This window comes from Meles meles, chromosome 1 (genome assembly GCF_922984935.1).
Source record: "Meles meles chromosome 1, mMelMel3.1 paternal haplotype, whole genome shotgun sequence".
Taxonomy (NCBI): domain Eukaryota; kingdom Metazoa; phylum Chordata; class Mammalia; order Carnivora; family Mustelidae; genus Meles; species Meles meles.
Genome location: NC_060066.1, coordinates 152478885 through 152501154, shown reverse-complemented (window position 1 = coordinate 152501154; position 22270 = coordinate 152478885). Strand labels below are relative to the sequence as shown.

Below are 22270 nucleotides of genomic sequence, written 5' to 3'. Positions count from 1 at the left end.
TGACCTTTTCTAATTGAATTATCCTTCTTTAGTGAGCCAGATAAAAACGATTTTAATAGATGGGGGAAATGAGGGTACTGCTTAGTTTTTCCTATTAAAAATAAATCTACCCCTCAAAATCATTCACTTCAGGACTTTTTGAGTCAGGTAACTCAGTCAAAAAGGCGATAATAGCTTCAGCGAGGCAGCAAAACTAGTCTTTCTTAATCAGAAGAATGTGAGAGTTACTTCAGGTTTTTCAAATTGCACAGTTATGTGTAGCCCCAATTGCTCGGGCTCGGGCTGAGGCTGGTTTAGTGATGATCCCGGTGGTACTGGAGGCTTTAGCGAGAAGCTTGGATCCCCAGTCTCCTTCAATGGGGTGGTAAGACCTCAAATCTTTGTCTTCAATCCTTTTTAAAACTTTTGATAGTTTAAAAGTTCTCTTTAAACATAAATTTTCATTTTGAGAGAAAAACAAGGGCTTGGAAAGCATTTGTGTCAGAAGCAAGTTTGAGTCTGATTCTGTGCTAGGATTATTCCTAAAGGAAAATCTTGGTTTAACTCAAGTTCCAGTTAAATCAAAAAGCTAAGGGAAAGTGAGTCATTTCATTTCTTTGCTAAAAAAGGAAAAGTGGCAGGGAAAAGGCTTTTATCTACTTAGATATACTCCTACCTGATCATAATCTTTCCTTTTCTTTTCCTTCAGTCTTAAGGAAAGTATATGCAGAAAGAATGGATGATAAGAGAGCTAGAAGAGAAAGCCAAAACCTTCCATTAATTACCTTTATCAGGTTAGCAGTGGAATAGGTACCTATGCCTTAGGTAGAGAAAGGTGATTAGCATTCAGAATACTGAAGCCCACATCAATTTAGGAAGGGCATGATTTCAAGATAAGTTGAAGGGTAGGTTAGAAAGAAGCAATTTTTAAAGCCTAAGTATAAAACCAGGATCAAATCAAATAGCGATTATTAATAAGAGTTAAAGACTAGTTAGAAGTGAAGTCCCTAATTATACCTGGAGTTTTTATTAGACTCATTTTCTTGGAAAAGGTCCTAGAGGTCAATCAATCCAACTTCATATCTCTGGTTGCAAAGAACAGACACCTCCTCCAGCAGACACAAGCCAAAGAGAAGAATTTATTGAAAGATTACAGAACCTAATGGCTGGAAGGAAGCCATGCCTGGGGAAAGAAGTGGATCTAGGAACTTGATCATTAGGTCACGACTTGTCCCTTTATTTATTTATTTATTTTTTTTAAGTTGATGCACATCTCCACACCAGTGGCATGAAGCTGTTGTTTGGACATGACCATGGTTGAAATTCTAAAAGCTGTTTTCAATCCTGAAGTCATAAATACAAATCTGTAAAGTGATAGTATCTCTGTACTAAAATATACAGCTGTACCCTCCAGCATGGGCTCTGTTACTGTAACTGCAGTTCTGAACCCTTAGTGACAAAAGACCCTAACCCTAACCTATGCCAGTCTCCTTATTCTGCCACCAAAAACAATCAAACAAAAATCATGGACCAAGAAGAAGTGGCAGGTTCAAGATTTCCTAGAGAGCTATTGAAAGAATCTGAAGACTTGAGGTTCTTTGATGACTGCCCTGTCAGACATGTGGTGTCTTGGATGATTCCGAGACCAATGACTGAGAAAGAACTTAGTTAAGAACCTGAGTTTTCTGGTGTTAGCTGTCTTTGAGCAAGCAGTTTATATCTTCCCAAACCTTCATTTGTATAATGGGGGCATTAATACTCCCTACAGGTCAAGGTTGTTGTGAGGATTAAATGACATGACCCATGCACATCTCTTGGAACAATGTCTACTACACATAAATGCCCCATAAATGATAGCAATTATTATTACTAATTTAAAAAATTTAGTCAGCTCTTTGCTATGTAACAAATAACCCTGAAACTCAATAGCTTAAAGAGCATTTATTTCCTGTTCACAGGTTTGTGATCAGCTATAAGTCCGCTAAGCTTAGCTGAACTTGGCTCCAGTTTTGAGTTCATGTCTGGGGCATGGGTGTCCTCATCCCAGGAACCAGGCTAAAGAAGCACCCCCTACTGGGTGGCGTCATCTTCTTATGATGGAGGGGAGATGTGTAAAAAAATGGGAACCATGTGATGCTTTTTAAATTCTATTCTGGGAACTGTCACTGCTAATTCTGTTCCATTGGTTAAAACAAGTCATTTGACCAAGCCCAAAGTCAAGGAGGCAGGGAAGTTACTGAACTCACAAGCAAGCCATGTTTGGGGAGAGAATGAACAGTACAATCTAGCACTGGAAAGTTGAAAGAAAGTCTATGATCATTGAGATAAGGGCCTCTAGAGTAGCCTGAATAGTCTGAAACCAGAACCGACATAGGCTGTCCCTAATTTCTCATGTCATCAGAATTATGGGCCATTTAGGTAAACCAGAGATTCAGGGCAAAGAGAGTTTAGAAATAGAGATTAGGTATAAAAAGACACTGTAGCAACTGTAGCATCTCTTCCTGTAGAAGAGGTTGCTTTAGAATTAGGTCAGCATTTCTAGAGCCAAAAGGTATTTTAAAGGGCTCACATCCTTAAAGCAGCATTAATGGTATTTGTTTTCATTTCCATTTGTCAAAAAAAAAAAATCAGTAAATTTGATACTTATGTAAAAACTGTTTCCCTTTTAAACGGAGAAGGTCGAGAGCCTCTAGGTGTGTATTGAGGGAGGCTGCTTGGTGGTAAGTGAAGATCAGAGAAGTTGGCGCATGACTTGTAACTTGGTTTATAACACAGACGAACACTACTGGGTACGTCCGTTGTCGTCACACATTTTAATTGTTTTTATTCTTAGTCACATATTGTTTACATTTGTTCACAGTTCTGAATTAATGAGGAATTTAATGAGGAAGAAAAAAACATAATTCTGCCAATTTTTCCCTAGATGCTTTTCTCCAGATCCATAAATTTCCATCATCTGAAAAGACTGGCTATATAGAACATCAAGATATCTCTAATATTTCAAAGTGTAATGTAAGGAAGAAAAATAAATCAGTGTTATATATGCATCCTGTCTCTAACCAATAATCTATTATGGAAATAAACACTGATGCTGTTTTGAGGTCCAGTCCAGATAAGAGGATGGCTGAGAACTATTCAGTATTCCCTTTATTCTCATGCCTCAGTGCAACTGCAAAGGCCATCCCCTCTGTTTGAAAGGCTCTCTTCCTTCCCCTTTTTCTGCCTGGTATTATTTAGCTTTAATCCACAGATCAGTTCTTGCTCCCAATTGGGAAAGGAATGCTCTTCACCACTTGCAGGGAATTACCTCCTTGATAGCCCTATTTCTTTCTTTCTTTCTTTTTTTTTTTAAGATTTTATTTATTTATTTGACAGAGAGAGAGCACAAGTAGACAGAGAGGTAGGCAGAGAGAGAGAGGAAAGCAGGCTTGCTGCTGAGCAGAGAGCCTGATGCAGGACTCGATCCCAGGACCCCGAGATCATGACCTGAGCCGAAGGCAGCGGCTTAACCCACTGAGCCACCCAGGCGCCCGATAGCCCTATTTCTAAACATGGTCATTGAGTCTGTCTCCCCAGCTTGTCCCTGGTATTTCCCGGGCATAGTGCCCTGTCTCACCCCTACAGTGTGAATGGATGAGAGGAAGCAGAATAAACTTAATAAGATTAGAAACAGAAGAGGATGTGGGGGAGAGCATTTCAGGAAGAAAGAAGGTATACATCAGCAAAATGAGAAAAGAGAAACGGGCATATACAAGATGTGTTTAAGGAGCAAAAAATGGACACACATAACTAAACGAGAGAGTTTATAAGAAGTCTTAGAAAAGATAGTGAGGAGTTTATGTTTGTGGGAGAGATACCCATTGTCTTAGCCTGCTTGGGCTGCCATCATAAAATACCCTAGAGTGAACACAACAGAAACTGATTTTTCTCATAGTTCTGAGCCTGGAAGTCTCCAGAGTGCCAGCATGGACAGTTTCTGGTGAGAATCTCTTCCTGACTCGCAGATTTCTCACTGTGTTCTCACATGATGGGAAAAAAGAGAGCTCTGGTATCTCTTCTACTTGGAAGGTCACTAATCCCATCACAAGGGCTCCATCCTCATGACCTCATAAAAAGCTAATTACCTCCCCAAAGCAACATCTCCAAATGCCAACACATTGGGCATTAGGGTTTCAATGTAAGAATTTGGAGGGAATACCTTTCAGTCAATACCGTATGGTTAAGGAACCAGACCTGCCTTAATGAAGTGGGCCCGTGAGCTCTCCACCATGCCGCCCTGCCATTCCTGAGGTTCCACTGTTCGTTTAAGAAAGTGAAAGAAATCCCAGAAATCAAGATTTCCAACTGAAGGGGCTTTAAAGCCAAAGGGCAAAAGCAAAATAACCTTTTAATTTCTGAGATGAATGAACAAAGTAATTTTTGTGAGTGGTATCTTCTATTTCTACAGCAGCCATAAATCATACCTTTGGGAGCTGTACCATTTTACTTTTAAATGTACATTTTGAAAAGAACACAGTCGTTTCTTATTATGCTCCTTTTGTACAATTTCGTTGCATTCATCACGAGTCAGAGAGTCCTGTTGATTCTATAGCAGGAAAACTATTTGTTACATTCACAGTCCAAGTGCCTACTGATTAGCATGGGCATTTCACATGAGCTGATTGGGAGGGTACAGCAGTCTTCCTCTAAGATTTACTGCTTTCTCCATTTACTCACGGTCCATTTTTCATTGTATTTCAGGTCTAGATTCCTTCATTTGGTGCATTCTCTTAAGAATCACCATCCACAGTATGATATTTTTATTCATTTGAGAAGTTTATGTCCATTTGCAAATGATTCAAGCCAAGATCGAGAATTCTGCTGCCTGATTTGCAGAAAGTTGTTGCTGCCTAAAGATTTGCTGGGCATGTCCCATTGATAGATAGTACAAATATACAGTGTTAATATAATGGGAAAACTCCAGAGTATTTCCATAGCCCCTGACTATCGAATAATATACAAAAATATATGACTTGGGGACAGCTGAAATTGTTTCCACACTTTGAGCTCTGCCTCCATTAGACTGGTTCACAATATTAGATTGAATCCCAAGGTGCTACTGATAATCATCAGCTGTTTTTCTTGCCCAGTCTTTTTGTTTAAATATATCCTTTCATTATCCACAGGCTTTTGAAAAAAAATGGGGGAAAGAATGTTTTTAATTGAATAATCTGTATTCTGTCAGGCATTCCTTCTCCCTAGGAAGGTATGTGGAAACTTACTTTGCTATTTTTATTTATCCTGCCAGTGTAGTATATTGATGAGAGAACGGAGATCCAATAGTGTTAAAACAAGACATGAAATATTGATTAATTCTTTTCTTAAATTCCCTTTCTACTCCTGAGTGTAGCAGATTTCCTACACTGCTGCCAATATTGTGCTCTCCAACAAACCTCCATTATTGGGAGGGTCTTGGTCCCCTTTGGGCTTTGATAAATGATAATTATGCTTTTAAAATGTTAGCTTGCAGTGCCCCAGGCCTTGTTTTCATCAGTTCATCGAAGAAATGAGTAAGAAATAGTAAAATTTAGGCTGCAGAGTTTGAGCCAAAGGCCCCCCAAGGAGCCATTCCGTGAAGAGGAAGCAGCCAGAGACTGAAGCAACTGAACTCCTCATCCTTGTTCCTTTTCCCATTGTACACTCCCCAGTGCAGGTCAGGACTTGCCCTTTGGGTCTAGACCAAGTGATTGTGCTGATTCCTAGGGTTATATTAAAAGGTAAGATAATAATGATTTAGTATTCACCAAACCTGAATGGCTTCGGATAGGCTTGTAGAGAAAGAGAAAGAAGTGAAATATTTGGCTGGTTGAAGAAAAGCAGTGGGACAGTGAGTAGAGTGGGCAGAATAGGAACTGTAGATAGAGAGAACCTGGATTTTTAGGATCAGGGACATCCTCAAGGCAAGCCACTCAAGTCAAGAGTAGGCACGGGGAAGTCAAGAAATCTATTGCCCTTTTAGGGCACAGATGATCTGGGAACAGAGAGGAATCTGGTGAGCTATGAAAAAGAACTTACTGCTCAGAGCAGCATCCCCCCCCCAACAAAGAATTGTCTCATCTAAAATATCAATAGTGCCGAGATTGAGAAACCCTGATATAGAGAAAGTGCTATTATTTCATCCATCAGAGTCCAGTTTCTTGAGTTCAGAACCCAAGTCACTGAGTTAATGGTGTTCAATAATTAGCAAAGCATCCTGTGAATAAATAGTAGATTCGGTGTAATCCCATTTTCTTCTGAAGAATATCCATTTCAGTTTCTTCAGTTCCTCCCCTGAAATTCCCCAGAAGGGAAATCTCGCTCATTAGAAAGTTCGAGCTTACCAGGTAACAGGAAGAAAGTGCTTCACAATATGTTTCCAGAAATGAGAAGATGAGAGAGCATGCTCAGAAGCAAAAGTACAGGTGAATGAAGCATGCTGACAGCCAAAAAGATTGGGGCTGGTAAAAATAAGGAGAGCTTGACAGACAACGAATCCCTGTGGGCATGTGATGACCTTTAGACATCAAGCAACAGTAAGTAAACATCAAGGAGCAAGGTAGCTTATATTTTATTGGTAATAAACTAGATGAAAGATCATATTTTAAATGATATGCCTTCAAGCATGTGCTATATCAAGGTGTTGACAGCATCATTTTTCCAAGAGATGAGCAAGTAAATTTAAGTAGTTTCCAAGTAGTAAGTACCTTGATTACCAAGGAGCAGTGGGATGCAAAGCTTGGCCAGTGGAAACAAATGATTGATAGCTTCCTCTTAACACTCCTGCCTTTATTTTCCTCTGCACGGCTCATTATTCTGCCACATTAATTTAAGCTTTCTTATTGTATTGAATTAGGGCTTTAAATTCTCTTATCATCCCTATGGGAATCTTGATTGTTTATTTGTAGATGACAGTAATTATTTTTATCGATCTCCAAATGTAGAAGGTATAAAAAGTGCTATGGCTGATGGCCAGCTGGTACATAGTTAGCGCCGCGTGCATGACTGACAAATTACGAGACAATATTTGGCCCCAGAGGAGACCCTTGAAGAATTTTTAAAAGCATCTGATAGTTAGCCCTAGATCCCTTCTAGCTGAAAAGCATAAACAATTTCACATACATCGGCTCAAGTCTTTTTGTTACTTTTATTGAACCTCCAGAGGTCTACTTGGGTGTGATTTATACATCCTCATCTCTAGCACCCCCACCCAGCAGGAGTTTGGAATGATGTAGCTACAAGAATTTCCAGAGCCAGTGCCATCCAGGTCAGTGCATTCCGTTAGGGAGTCGGATCACCTGAGCAATTCTTCAGAAGAGTTTCTGGATTACTCTAGCAGTTGCCATTATGCCACTATAAGTATTCTGTAGATGACATTAGCTCCAAGTATTCTGAGGAGAAACCACTTTGCTATCCCCAGCATGTACCATGGGAAGAAACCTCACATGATTTCACATCCCAAATTTATCAGAGGCACCAGAGAGAGAAAATGCAACTGTCTCATTAAAGTGCTGTTTTTAGGACGGGGCACTTAAGCAGTATGAGTCCCCGCAGTCAGAACCGAATGCAACGCAGCTTACATGAAGATTTTCAGCCTATTATGATCTGTCTATCCAGAAACAAAATAAGGTTTTGCTTACAAGTAATAGGTTAGGTTTAAAAGTCATCAAGTATCAGAGACATGGTAAAATTTCCTTATCATTTGATAAGATGATAGTTGACAGATGCCGAATTTTGAAATCAATGACCTTCTTTTCCTGTGGTGAAGAGAAGACAGATAGGAAGAGGAACCACTTTGATGACTGTACCCTATTTATCCTTTGCTGCTGTCCTGAAAGTTTGCTGTTGACCACTCAGAGTGACTATCGGGATTGGACCAGAATGAGCCAGGAGAACTTGTTTTGCAGAGTAGAGATCCACACATCACACAAATGATCTCCCCTCCCCCGACCACACTTTAGTCTGGAGCTATAATGTTATCTTGGTCCTTGACAGCCTCTCTGGGGACAAACTGACTCCTAGAAAACCACATAAAAAGAAAAAAATTTGCCCTAATTTCGGTTTCCTTTTTCTCTCACTCAAATTAAGCTTTACTCTCAATACTGTGATTTCATTGTGTTCTTGGTCTTGGACAGCCATTCCAGCAGGTTCCATGAGCAGTAATGTGAAAGAGGGAAAAGTTTAGTGACTATAGCCACCACCACTGTGAGGTAAAACTTTTTACACCCTCTTTATATATGCCTCAGACATTTAGTGGCATGCCTACCACACAAGTGGGCATTAAATGTTATCTGACTGATTAACTCATTTGTTAGTTTCACATTCAGCATGTGTGGAGCATATGACTGTAGAATGGGTAAAGCTTAAAACAGATGGACAGTTGAGGGTGATGATCACAGAAGCATTTGGTTTTAAAATTGGAACAGGGGTGCCTGGGTGGCTCAGTGGGTTAAGCCGCTGCCTTCGGCTCAGGTCATGATCTCAGGGTCCTGGGATCGAGTCCTGCATCGGGCTCTCTGCTCAGCGGGGAGCTTTCTTCCCTCTCTCTCTCTCTGCCTGCCTCTCTGTCTACTTGTGATCTCTCTCTGTCAAATAAATAAATAAAATCTAAAAAAATAAAAAATAAAAAATAAATAAAATTGGAACAAACCTTAGATATGACTTCGTTCTACTATCTCACTTTGGAGTCAAGGAAACTAAGATGACTCACAGAGGTTAAATGCCTTGTCCAAGGCTTGGCCGCAGCAGAGCTGGAATACGAAACTAGGTATCCACACTCTCAGTTCCGTACCGCACTCTGTATTGACTCTGAAACACCTGGGCTTGTGCTTTGTTACATATATTGTGATTGTCTTGACAGGTGTGCTACCCCCACTAGACCATGTATTCTTCAAGAGAATATTCATCACAGGGCACCTGGGTGGCTTAGTGGGTTCGGCCTCTGACTCTTGAGCTCTCAGCTCAGGTCTTGACCTCAGGGTGGTGAGTTCAAGCCCTGCACTGGGTTCCACGTGCATTTAAAATATATATAAATTATTTCATCACTAACTTCTGGCATAGGAGTGAAATAAATTTCTGTTAAAAAAAAAAACAAATAAATGAGACCTATTTTTCTTATCACGTACAAATAAATGTTGTAATTTTTAAGGATTTCTGCTAGTGCATGGCCAGCCTAGTAATGAAAAAGGATAGAGACTATAGAAAGGTTTAAAAAAGTAGAATGAGAAGGCAAAAAGAGGTAAAAAGGAGCTAAAGTTCAAGTAGAAGTATAACTGGAAAAAAATCAGTATGCAGACAAAACTTCTAGATTCGGTTTGGGAGCTTTTAATCAAGACTCTGGCCTCTTCTGATCTCTCCCAGTTTTCAAATAAGCACTTTTAAGCAGATGTCATCATTGCTGCCCCTCCCCCAGACTCCAGAAGACGGGATGGACAGCGAGTTAAATTGTACAATAAGCAGAGTTGTTCTTGAGTGTATTCTACCTCTTCTCTGGTACATCTTCCCACCCACTTGGCACTCATTCCTAACCCATGCTGCTGCTACTATTCTTATCCTGGAGGAAAGTGCATGTAACTCTATGTGATCCTGTTTCTGGAATATTTTCCATTTAGAAGACACACCAGGAAATACAAAGGAAAATGACTTAAACAGTGGCATTTCAGACTCAGTGGCAAGTGAGCAGAGCGGATGGATGTATATGGACTGGGTTTGTCTCTCCTTACAGATCATCCAAAGTCAATTAAAATAGAAGTGAGAAAACCCAGTTATCATACCCCTCTGTGAGCTAGTGTTTCTCCTGAAATGCTTGCATGTTGCCAGTCAATTGATACTAAACAATGCCTGTTTAAAAAGAAAAAAAAAAAAAAAAAGAATCAAAGGATCCAGAGTTCTAATTATAGCACATTGATGGCTTGGTACTGGAGAATTACATCAACAATATAGGACATCAGTGGAAAGCGATTACTGGCTGGAGGGCTGTACCCAGAGAGCAGTTATCAGGGCTAAGTGTCCATTTCTAGAAGAGCTGGCTATGCTCCCGTATGCCAGGAAGTCTAGGTGGAAGGTATGAAATGTAGTCGTTTTAGAAGTGGTGCTGCACAGTTGCCAGATAGCCTGGGGAGACCCAAATGCTCCTATGGGAAGAGATTAAGGAGATAGACAGTTACCCATTTTGGATGGATTGGGTCCCCTTGGCTAAAGCCAAGTATGGAGATCCAGCTTTTCATCCAGTATTCCCTTGAGCCATTGAAATTTGGCAGACCCTTCCCATCAGCCTGACACCTAACTACATCAGCCACTCTCTTCCTTCGTTTGGTTACTGTGATTCCCATCTTTTCCGTAAACATACCAAGCACACTTCCATCTTTGTGATTTTACCCTTTCCATTTCCTCTTCCTGGAATACTTTACTCTCATATGGTCTGCTGAGCAAGTGACATCTGTCTGCTGTTACCAGAGGTAGAAGTCCAAGCACCTCTTCTCACTGTGTCTTATTTGAATTGCCAAGAAAAACACAACACAGTCAAACACAGGGTGGAGCAGTGCTTTACTCACGTAGAAAAGAGACAGATCAAGATCAGCTCTAAAAGTGAGCCTTGGTCCTTATGGCCTTTGGGTCCTTCCTGGCTGCTGATTCAGGGCCCTCCGCTGACAGGCAACCAAAGGACCCTGTCTGCTCTTGGCAGGGGACAGACAGAGTCTGCGGTTGACCAGAGGTCATGTAGCACACATACCGAAGCAGAACAAAGGAGTAGGAGCAGCAGGAAGAGGGAGAAGCAGGCTTTCGCTGAGCAGAGAGCCCAACATGGGCTTGATCCCAAGACCCTGGAATCATAACCTGTCAAAGCCCATTCTTAATACAGCCGAGATGAGAGTCAAAAGACTGCACACGTAAGACCGTCTTTTCCAGTATGTTCCACATGGCTTCTTACTGTTCCCACCCCACTACCAACAACAACCACCTTCTCCCCACCCCAAACCAGATCTTTATTCCCATTTTCAAAGAGGCTTTCTAAGCATAGCCACCTCCAAATCTATGAAGAGAAAATCTTTGGTTGTTTTGATAATTGCAGTATCGCCAACATCTACAACAGTGATTGCACATAGTAGGTGTTCAGTAAAAGATGTGTTGAAGAGATTGGTAGCATAGGTCATACAAAGGAAAAGTCTTGTTTCATGATGCCTAGAAATCAGTGAAGGAAAACTTTTCAGACGCTTTCATAGAGCAAGTCATTCACCTACACTGTATGCAATTTACACTCAGAAACACTACGAATCTTAAAGAAAGTGATGTGTCCAGGTAAGCAAGATAACACCATTACCATTCAGTTCCCATCAGGGCTCCAAGCAACTTTAGAAAACCTGTCCTCTGATATACAACACTAATTTGTGTCTTACGGAAAATCAAATGAATTATTTTCTTACCCAAAGGGAGCAGGATTATTTGACTTCAGATATTTGCCATATGGCTTCTCTTCCATACAGCATAGCTTCTAGGCTTAAGGTAGTAAGAGTGAGAGCATGCCTATAAATTATTCAGAGATAATTCAAAATAAGTGTGTATCTTTGACAGATTGTCAAGTTTCTTAATGCTTTTTCCTGATAACAAGTGCTATGTGTTTGATAGAAGGTTACTCGTTTCTCACCACACTTTATTGTTGTTCTGTGTATGTTTTTTGTTTGTTTTGTTTTGTTCCTTGTTGCTGTTTGTCCTTGTTCTCCCTACAGAATCCAGTCTGGCTCTTATCTCAGCACGGGATGGTTTACCTTCATTCTGGCCATGGACGCCTGTTATGGCATTCACGTCTACGGGATGATAAATGACACCTACTGCAAGTAAGATCACAGGAAATTATTTTTATGCATCTCCAATTCTGATATCTTGTCAAAATATCACAATTCATTTCAATACCATAAATCGGAGAAACAGATAAAGCAACAATTATTTCCCGGTGCTCTTTGCTGACATGACATTTTATTGTCAGTGCATCAAGTTGCGACTTCTAGGGGTGATAAAAAGAAAAATATTTTCCACCACCTAATGTCAAATGTCAGAAGGAACAGTTTCCCCTTAATCAGTGGTATAGCAGGGATTTGTGGCTTGGAAATACAGAACAAGTTTAGTGGTTATTTAATTTGCAAAGCAAGTTTGTCATTTCTGCTGCTCTAATGGCTTGATGGATAATAGCTACTCAATGGTTATATTTGATATTGAGGGACAAAATGTCCTGAAGCCTAAAGAAGCTAACAGCTTAACAAAAATTCCTGGAAATTATAGTTTACTAATAAGTAATCTGCCAGATCCAGATTTAAAATACATGTGTTCATCCACAGTATATCCTGATAGAGGGATCATTTCTAATTATTTAATAAAATGAACCCTCCTTGTTTCATCCAGGTAATGAAATTTATTTCCCCACTAACAACTGGTATCATATAACTCAGCATTTTAATCATATTGTCAAAATGGTAACTAAGCCACAGTCTTCATCATCAAATATTTCTACCCTAACTGTAAGTAAACTGGAGCACAGATGTATGAAATATCTTACCCTAAAAAATCACAAGTCTTCTTCAAGCTCTGCAAGGGCATTGGCTATCTGAAATTTGCCTCCATTATACACCATTTTCTCCTTCCAAGATAGGTATATGTTTGAATGCAATTGGTGTGATATATAAATTTTATATGATTTATTAAGGCACTAAGGATCTGGTACATCTTCCTAAAAGCTTTTATACATAATAGCTTTTAACTGAGTTCATGGACAAGAATCATGCATAGGTTGGCAAGTAAATGCATTTACTGGGCACATAATGGCTTCTTGCGAATGAATGCTTCATTCTTCATCTCAATTCTTCTCTGATTTTCTTTTTTTCTTTTTTTAGGACAGAAGGATATAGAAAAGTCCCTTATCATTACTATGAACAAGGAAGAGATGAGTGTGATGAATATTTTCTTCACGAACATGCTCCATATGGGGGGCATAGGTTTATCACTGAAAAGAAAGTGTTTGCTAAATGGGCCAAGAGTCACAGGATAATATTCACACACCCAAACTGGACAGTGTCTTGATGTTAGTTTTTTCTGATCTTGCCGCAACAGTTGACACGATCATAATACCACAACTGTGATGCTGACGATGCTGATGATGGTGATGGGAAAGACAACAGTGATGATCGAGTTTCTGTACATTCTCCGAAATAGTTGGCAACTCTGCCAGTAATTTGAACTTGGGATTTCATGGAGGGTGGATGTGTTCTTTACATTCTTTCTGAAGGTTCAACATTACATACTGCACTTTATAATTTAACTGGAATTGAAATGAAGGCCAGTAACAAGACAGCAGTGACCTAAGAAATGGGAAGATTATCCTTCAAGATAGCTGCTCAGAATTCTTAAACAGTGACTAACTTTCAGAAGCCATGGGATTTGGCCTTGTGGGGCAAGGTTGACTCTCCAGTCTCTTGAACTTGAGCAGCTCTACCATCTTGAAGAATGGTTGATTGTCAAACACTGATCCAAGCAATGCTATCTGGGTACAAGTACTGTACCACAGTTACTTGTTAGCCCAGAGGCGGGGAAGGAATCTCTTCCTGACAGAACATGGTCCTAGAGTACCTCCCTCAGCTAAAGCCTCAGGCCATTTCCTAATGAACAAAGAAGATATCATGGACGCTTTACCCATCAGGATCCTTCAACAGTTCAAACACTTAATTCAAAATGGGCCAACTAGAAAATCTTGATGAATTTTCAGTCTCACCACTCCATTCTCACTACCCCAAACAATATAACTAAACATGTCACTAGAGTGATCTCTATTATTGCTTAGTTATTTTTGGTTGAGTCCTAAATATTTTAGAAAGCTATTTAACATGTAAGATACCAACACTGTAATAACATATACTGTGAAAGTGTTCTTAAAACATAACCAAAAGGGTTTGCTAACTCTGCTTCAACATCCAACAACACAAAAATATATGCTTTTTAAAATCATGAAACAAGGAAAGCAAAGCATATTTTTACATCAATTTGTATCCTACCATACTTCATAATATATATTTATATAGTCAAATTTCTACTTTATAGGCTCAGATGCATCTCTCCATCCATTACATTATCGTTGCCAAGTGCCAACTGTGAGACGTGGAGAGGAAATGATTCCTGGTATTAAATCTGACCAGAGCTTTTGCCTTCTTGGGGTTCTTTTCCCCCACAGTGTTACCAGTTGTTATACCATAATAACAACACTAATAATGACCTTAATGTCCAAAGTGCTTTGTAATTTAAAGTCCTTATACATATGCTGTCCTATGTAATGCCACCCCCCCTGGGCTGTTCCCTGCACATTCTGACATCTCCTGAGCAGATGATCTGTAATTTGTTCATTGCTTTGATATACTCCAGATCTTTGCCTCTGCTAATATTTGTATAGAATAGCATTTATGTAGACTAGTAACCAATTGATTTCAGTGCCAAATACAATATATTATATGAGGATTATGCAGAAAATATCACAAGGATCGTCCTGGCCTTAGACGAGGACTCCTGTGAGCATAAGTACTTTTGATTTTTTTTTTCTTTTAGAATGACTCTTTTTAGGTAGAGAAAAGATAAGGAAGCAGGGCAACAGGAGGGAATGAACGCAGAGAAATACAGTTTCCTGTCCCCATCTTGAGATGACATTGTTCTCCATACACTCATTGCTCATTAGATACGAGACGGTCGATTCGCTGACAGAAGCCGAGAGACCAAAAATATCCTTGCAAGTGATTCAAAAGACACAGCCGAGCTTAACTGACAGAATGATTTGGAGAATGAAAGTGATGACGCATTTCACGTCGGCAGCTCTCTGCAGGTCCTTACCAGTGCTGGGTCCCATGATAAGTTCTCAAATGGGGCCATCCTGGGCAAAAGTCTCTTTGCTGCTCTCTGCTGCCCTTTGCATAACACCAATACCAGAGCCAAGAAAATGGCCAAAGACCATTTCCATCAATACTTCTGTTGCTTCCTCGTGTGCTTTTCAGTTGTATGTATGCCAGGTTTTGTTGAGCGAATGATGGATAGAAATGCCCACTCAAAGAAAAAGAGACAGATGCGAATGTTAAAATTGTAATACAAATGGTTTCCCCCCCTGTTGTGATACTGAAGTTCCACTTTTAAATAAAAAGGAACACTTGAATATCAGAATGCTTCAGGGAATGACATAATTTATTTAGTATTCTGGTAAACAGAGGGTTAAATTGATTTGTTTTAGTCCTTACTAATAAGAAACTTTGCCCCCTTCCTGGCTCCCCTGCCTCTCCATGAAGGAGACTTTGCCATGCCACAGTTGCGCTGAGGCAGGAGGTGTGTAGAAAAGTCAGTGTTTCCTCCGTGGGGATGAGGGGACCCTCCCCCCACCTTCCTTCCTTTCTCTTCCCCTTCTTTTTTCCTTAACTTAGCCCCAACCCCACTTTCTATTATTGTTGTCTCTTGCCTCCTTTTTCTAAAAGTGGGAAACAAGAAAACTGTATTCTCAATTTGGAAACCTAATTGGATGATTTCCAGTGTAATCAGCATCTTGGTAGAATCACATAACTTATTTTTCTCTACAGTCTTAATGTTCTCTGCTTCCATTTCCTGTTCTTCCCTACCTTCAGCTTCCTAAATCTAGTGGAAATACAAAATGTAATTTCTCCCATATTGAGAAATTTGTCATCTAAGATTTATGGATACAGAAGAGAATGACAAAGGAGAAATTCAAACTTGTCACACAAATTTCTGGCCAATTTCACTGGTTCTAGCCAACTCAAAGTTTTCATCCAGCAGCTAAACATTGAAGAATTCGACTGAACTCACTTATCACTGATGTATATGTATTCCAGAAGTCAATTAATATCTGCAAAAAACAAAGGCATTTCAATTCCATCCAAGGGTCTAGGCAAATGGACTATTGAAAATGGCCACAATGTACTGAAATCAGCGTTAAAAACATGAAAGCTAGACATAATAGAGTAAATACTATTTCTGATTCTGTGGAACTTTAGAAAAAAGCAAGGAAATTTAAAAAGAGTTTTAAAATGGATGTTTGAGTCCTTTCTAAGTTAGCCTAGTGATTGAGTAGTAATGATTTATGTTGTTATGATGGCAATGTGAATTAGAAAACTTCTAGACTATATCTTACCTTGCTATGAAACCTATTAAGGAAAAACCAATCTGGAAAGATGTTTGTATATATGCACAGAGTCAGTGTGGGGGTGTGTGGGGGTGTGTGTGTGTCTAAAAGCATACCTGTAATCCTATATTTTTCAGGGATGTGTGTGAATCACAGAAAACCTGTTTTAGACTTCAGTGAAATTTGTTGGTTTACATTTTGAATCCCGATGAAAAAATAAAGCAAAAATCCAAATTAAACATACCGATTGTAAAGAGTATGTAAGATAATACTTAATGGCTGGCCCATAGAATAAATCTGGAGAAGCCACTGTCTCTAGAACTGAGAACACAAATGCCACAGTTGTCACAGGTCAGACCTAGAAGGAGAGCAGTCTGTATGTAGGCTCTGACGATCTCAGTTCAGCTAAAGTCACATTGAAAAACACTCCATCAAGCTGCATTCACACTGAAGTGAATGAATATTGGTCCCTTTATTCAAATAAGCCTGTCTTTGGCATAAGCAAAACTCAGATTTGCATGATTTTTATTATATGGTTAGAGAACTGTAGCCATTGTGGAAAGAGAAAAGTAGATAAAGAGATTACTCTTTGAGGATTTGAAATGAATCAGCCATTGTGGGAGCAACATTCTGAGATGGGGACTTTGCTGACCTTTCCAGAGGTATAAAGCCATCAGAAGAAAATCTCTTGTTACTTCCTTAGAAAAAAGGCAACATTGAATTCTTCACCTGGTTATGTTAATTAGATGCTAATTGTAAGCTCGGTTTTCATTTTAATAAGCAAGATAACATAATCAGAAGGTTTACTTTTTTTTTTAACAGCATACCCATTTAGCGTTTAATGTGGCATGTCAAATGCATGGAGCAAAACTCTATTGCCCCACGTCAGGCGATGGCAAACCTTATCACAATGAATGATTTACAATCCCAGAGCCATAAGGGGAAAAATGCTTTCCCTCCACTGCATTGTAAAAAAGGCAAGACCTCATCATTCTAACAGGTCTTCATAGACCCAGTGCTAGCTTTGTAAGTATTCTAGACTTTTAGAGCTGCAGGGGTTTTAGAGACCAGCCAATCCAACCCCTCCATGTCGGAGTTGAAGAAACAGACCTAGAGAAGTGCCCATGGCTATAACACAGACTAAGGGCAGTTCTGAGCCTCAAATTCTTATCTCATGTCTCCTCTATCATTTCCATGACTTTTTTTTTTTTAAGCACAAAATGGTAGCTAAAAAAAAAATGCATGAATAAGGTAACCTGGAATCCAAGGGCTTTCAATTAGTAGTGTTGATTCTACTCATGATCAGAGAAACCACACTGAAGTGCAGAAACCACATAATTGAAGGAACACATCCCTGTAATTGTCCGTATTTTCTGTTATCGATGTTTATTGCTAAGACTGCACCACATTCTGTTATCATGAAATTGTAGGACTAATTTAAGGAATGTAAAAGTGAGTGTCTTACTTCCTTGTTGTTGAGGATGATCAAGCCACTGATACTCTAAGAACCGTTGAGTACGGAGGGCGCTTGGTGTAACTGGCATGTCCTGTTGTCCAATTAGCTCCAGAAACCAAGTGTCCTAATTCTCAGATCAATTCGACTGCCCGTTAGTGAAATAACCTACCTGCACTGGCTGGTGAAATTCTACCCTTTGTTTCCACACCCGTCTCTGTACCACACGCAATCTTTGAGGGCAGATACCGTTCTGGAAGGCAAGTCACAGCCCCCCGCGCCCCACAGGACTTAATCATAATTTGAGATTGAGAGAGTTTTTTCTTCACTCCACTCATAAGATATTGTTGGAAGAGGAGAATTTTAAAGCTATATTCACTAGGCTCTGAAAATGGTTTCTTTGACTCAGAGATAGCATATTGTTTGTTGCTTGTTTTTGCAGAAACTTAGAGAAGCCACTAGAGTAAAATTCCATGTAAATTGCTAAAGCATCAAATCAGAACTGTCCTTGGGCATTGTAACTTTGCAGAAAACCTTATTTAGTTTTTTTTAAGTCCTCTACTTCCCCCCCCCCCCCTTTTCAGAATAGTCACAATTTGTTTATGGAGTAGAAAAGCTTTCTTTCTCCACAGATATATTTCCCTTTGTTCATGCCTTGGAGACTTCAGAAAAATAGAAGCTCACTTTCAAAAAAGTGAAGAACATCTTGACGAATAAATAGCCAACTTCATATATTCATATTTTTGCCTAGATAGTGAGCAGTGTCTCCCGAGAAACTCCAAAGGGACACAAACCAGGGCATTTCATGGTTCCTTGTTACCAAATCTTCAAAGTACTAATTTTCTTGTGTTTAACTTTGTTGTCATTGCTACTGAGTAAATACCCATTTCTATTACATACAGTATATTTTATGCTTCACTCATTTTTCTGAGTTCACACAGTTTTGGCTGTAGTCTCATTCACTTTAAAAACCTGTAATCTTCATCTATTTATAGTAGAGACTGTAAACGCACGGTTTGTGCACTTGGTGAGCTTTTTTTCTAGCATCGTATTGTTTTATTTATAGGCACCATGTCTTAGAATAAAGCTTACTAAATGGCAAAGGGCTACTGGTATATTTCAGTTTGGTTTGCTTTTATAAGATAAGTGAGGAGTTGTGAATAAAACCAGAGAGTATTTGTCATTGAGAGAAAAAAAGGAAGGCAGGAGTTCGGGTGCGAGGCGGGGGAGATACTTAGGATATCAGTACCCAGGGCAGAAAGGCGTCCAGCATACTACTGCAGAAAATGAGAGAAAATGTCAGTCAGTCTCCAGACCATGTTTTGGCCACATTAACTATCTAATGCTGGGGTATATTTCCTTTCTTGCTGAATAGCAAGTTGGGTCAGTACATAACGCTGCTTAAAGTACAGACGTCTTCCCTCCTTCCCTCCTTCATTACCACCCTCCTTTTCTTCCCCCCAACTCCTCTTTTGCTCCCTAATTTTCTTTCTAGAAAACTCAGCACTCTTGAAGTTAAACCTTATATGTGGGCAGTTTCTCATTTATAAATCAAATTCTAGTACTCTACCAAACTCTATAGGTGACACTTTTTTGGATATAATCTTAAAATGAGAGTCTTCTTTGGGAATAAAATGATAATAACTTACATGCCATGTTTATAATAGGGCTGTATACCTCATTCAATCCCCTCAAGCACTCCGTGAGGTGTGTTACTATCACCGTGTCACATATAAAGAAACAGAAACACAGAGAGGTTAAGTTGCTTGACCAAGGAGGCACAGCTATTGATGAAATGAGGTTTTTGAACCCAGGCAGTTCGACCCAAAGTTCATAGCAAGTTGGAGCAGGCTATAGGTATAATCAATGATCCCAACATTTCAGTGACTTAACAGAATAAGGTTTGTTTAGATGCTCCTCTCCAAGGATGACTCAAAGACACAGGTTCCTCCCATCATGTAGCTTTGCCCTCCTCTGTACTCTTGGGAGCCTCTCTGTTTGGCCTGCTAATGCGGAAAGAGAACAGAGGATTCTGCATTGGAGGGTTTTATGTGTAAGTCTAGAAGCAGTGTGCAGCACCCCCTCCACATTTCATCCAGGCTCGGTCACGTGGCCTGGTAGAGGTGGGCAATATTGTTCCGTGTGCCCAGGAGGAAAAGTACCAGGGTTTGATAAACATGTAGCAATCATAATTTTCTTAGCCATGGTAACATATAACTTAAAAAAATTATTTAGTTTTGTGCAACTTTATGAAGTATGTTGATAATCCTTTTTTTAAAAAAGATTTTATTTATTAATTTGACAGAGAGAGACAGATCACAAGTAGGCAGAGGCAGGGAGAGAGATGGGGGGAAGCAGGCTCCCTGCTGAGCAGAGAGCCTGATGCAGGGCTCAATCCCAGGACCCTGAGATCATGACCTGAGCTGAAGGCAGAGGCTTAACCCACTGAGCCATCCAGGCGTCCCAATAATCCTTCTTAAGAATACTTAAGAAAAACGCCTCTTCACATGGATGTCAGTACCCACACCCAAACAAAATAAGCTAGGGAACAAAATATTGTTCTAGGTCCCATAATGCCAAAGATAGGAAATTATTTCCCTTACCCAAAGAAATAAAGACAGAAATTGGTAGGCTAGCCACACTTTCCACTGAGTTAATTCTACCAACAATAGAAGTAACGTGACTTTTAATGTCTTAATGGTCTTTGGTTAACATAAGACAGATCCCTCCTTGCCTCTGATCAACCAGTTTTGTGCATATGCCTCTTTGTAAAATGTCACAAAGATCAACTTCCCTTTTCAACTTCCCTTTGGTCTTCAGGTCTATGCAATGCTGTGATCATTTTTTTTTTTAAGTAAAAAATGAAACATAGTTCTCATATCTGAAAATAACAAATATCTCTCATGTACACCCCTCCGTTTCTCTATGCACACCCCTCCGTTTCTCTATGCACATTGGCAATATGAGGTTCAGAAAAGGATCCTAAAATGTCCATATTTCCCTCGTCCAGCACACAGTGTGTTCCCATGGAGAGAGGCCCTTCAGAATTTTTCTCTTCGGCTCCCAACATTTTTCCTCCTTTTTCAATACTTCCTATTTTTGCACCTTATTTTCTTTAAGCTATCTAGAAATCCTTTTCCCTTAATGCTAACAGAATTCTACATCCTGAAGTTCTTTCTCACCTAATAGGAAACTATTTGCTGCCTTGGGAAAAATGCTTTGTATGTTAGCATATAAATTTTCTTGGTTTGTCCATTGAGAGAGATTAGTTGAAACTCTAAAAACAAAATAATTAGAGAAGAGAAGCTGCCAGTGTTTACCTTCTTCCAAATCAATGTGGAATTCCTTTTAAGGACAAGATACTACCGCACCTACTTGGTAAATCACATCGGTTTGAGTTTCTGTGTAAGATTTGTAACAGGTCATGATATCTGAAGGTGCTTTAGAGGATTAAATGAAGGTTCTCACTAGCCCATGGCTAAAGCCACTGAGTAACACAAATACACAGTGTCTACACACACCGGCAGCATCTGACACCGTGCATTGTTGAGAATTCCTGCATCTATCATGGGTAACATTTTGCAAATATACTATTTTTTATGCTTAGGAAGTCACTTAAAAGTCTATGTAATCTTCGAGAAGAATTTTCCTCCACATGCGCAAATCTCTGCAGAAGTGTAACAGATACAACGCAATTCACTTAGAATGGTTTTCCATCTTTAGTGGCAGTTTAACCTCAACTTAAAATGATTTGTCCAACACAGCTTTGGGGGAAGCTGATTATAATGGGTTTCATCCCCCCCCCCAAAAAGGGTTATACTCTATAATCTTTGGTAGATAAAAGGACATTAATGTTGAATGAGGACATTAGTGTCATGCAAATGCATCTGTGGATCGTGCAGAGCTGTGAGTGGCTGTTCAATATGGAACAATATAAAAAGGGGGAAAAGCATTCAACAACACAAACATATGGATTCAATAAAACCAAATGAAATTTGACAGGAACAAATGTAAAGCAGAGCACTTAGGTTTGAAAAAGACAAGAGTATGACTTAACAGCAGTACTCTTGAAAAATCTTTGGAGGTTTTAGAACACTCTACTGCGATACATAACAATTTCAAAGGTCGCTGTGACCTAAGATGCAGAGAAGAGTCTAAGGCAAGATAGTACGGTTCAGAATGGATTAGACCACTTCTGGAACTATTTTTAAAACTTGTTTTTTCTCCTTAATAAGAAAATGCAAACATTTTCTCAATGTCATTAAGTTGTCATAAAAACATTTTTAATAACTATGTTGTGCCATAAGGTATTTAACAATTCCTCCGTCATTTTTCACTATGAGAGGAATAGGCTTGTTCGTGAGTCTTTGAACACTTCTCTGTATTTTTTTCTCTTTTATTGTACCAACGTGCAGAGATTCCTGCTTCCCGGCACCCTTGCCAAAAATTGGTGTTATTTTTTCCATCTTTGCCAATCTTACATATGCTAAAAATGTTATCTTGCTTTCATTAGCATCTAGCCGATTACTATGGAAATTAAACACTTTTGCATATTTCTTAGAAATTTACATTTCTTCTCTCCTGGATTAGTTCTTCCAGTATTTTGCCCATTTTTTATTGCTGTGGAAGTCACAATACCTTAATGATACAGACAAATGAGAATTCATTCA

The 22270-nt window shown here is 39.4% G+C and overlaps 1 protein-coding gene across 1 annotated transcript in view; it reads left to right on the top strand.

Annotated features, from left to right (window-relative positions):
• The window catches only part of ST6GALNAC3 (ST6 N-acetylgalactosaminide alpha-2,6-sialyltransferase 3), a 529436-nt gene extending 509510 nt beyond the window's left edge, over window positions 1-19926 (top strand). Inside the window, exons 4-5 of the mRNA XM_046007184.1 lie at window positions 11721-11828; window positions 12879-19926. Of these exons, the coding sequence (XP_045863140.1) occupies window positions 11721-11828; window positions 12879-13065 (295 nt within the window). The 3' untranslated portion in view covers window positions 13066-19926. The remainder of the gene's footprint in view (window positions 1-11720; window positions 11829-12878) is intronic.
• The last annotated feature ends 2344 nt before the right edge of the window (window positions 19927-22270 follow it).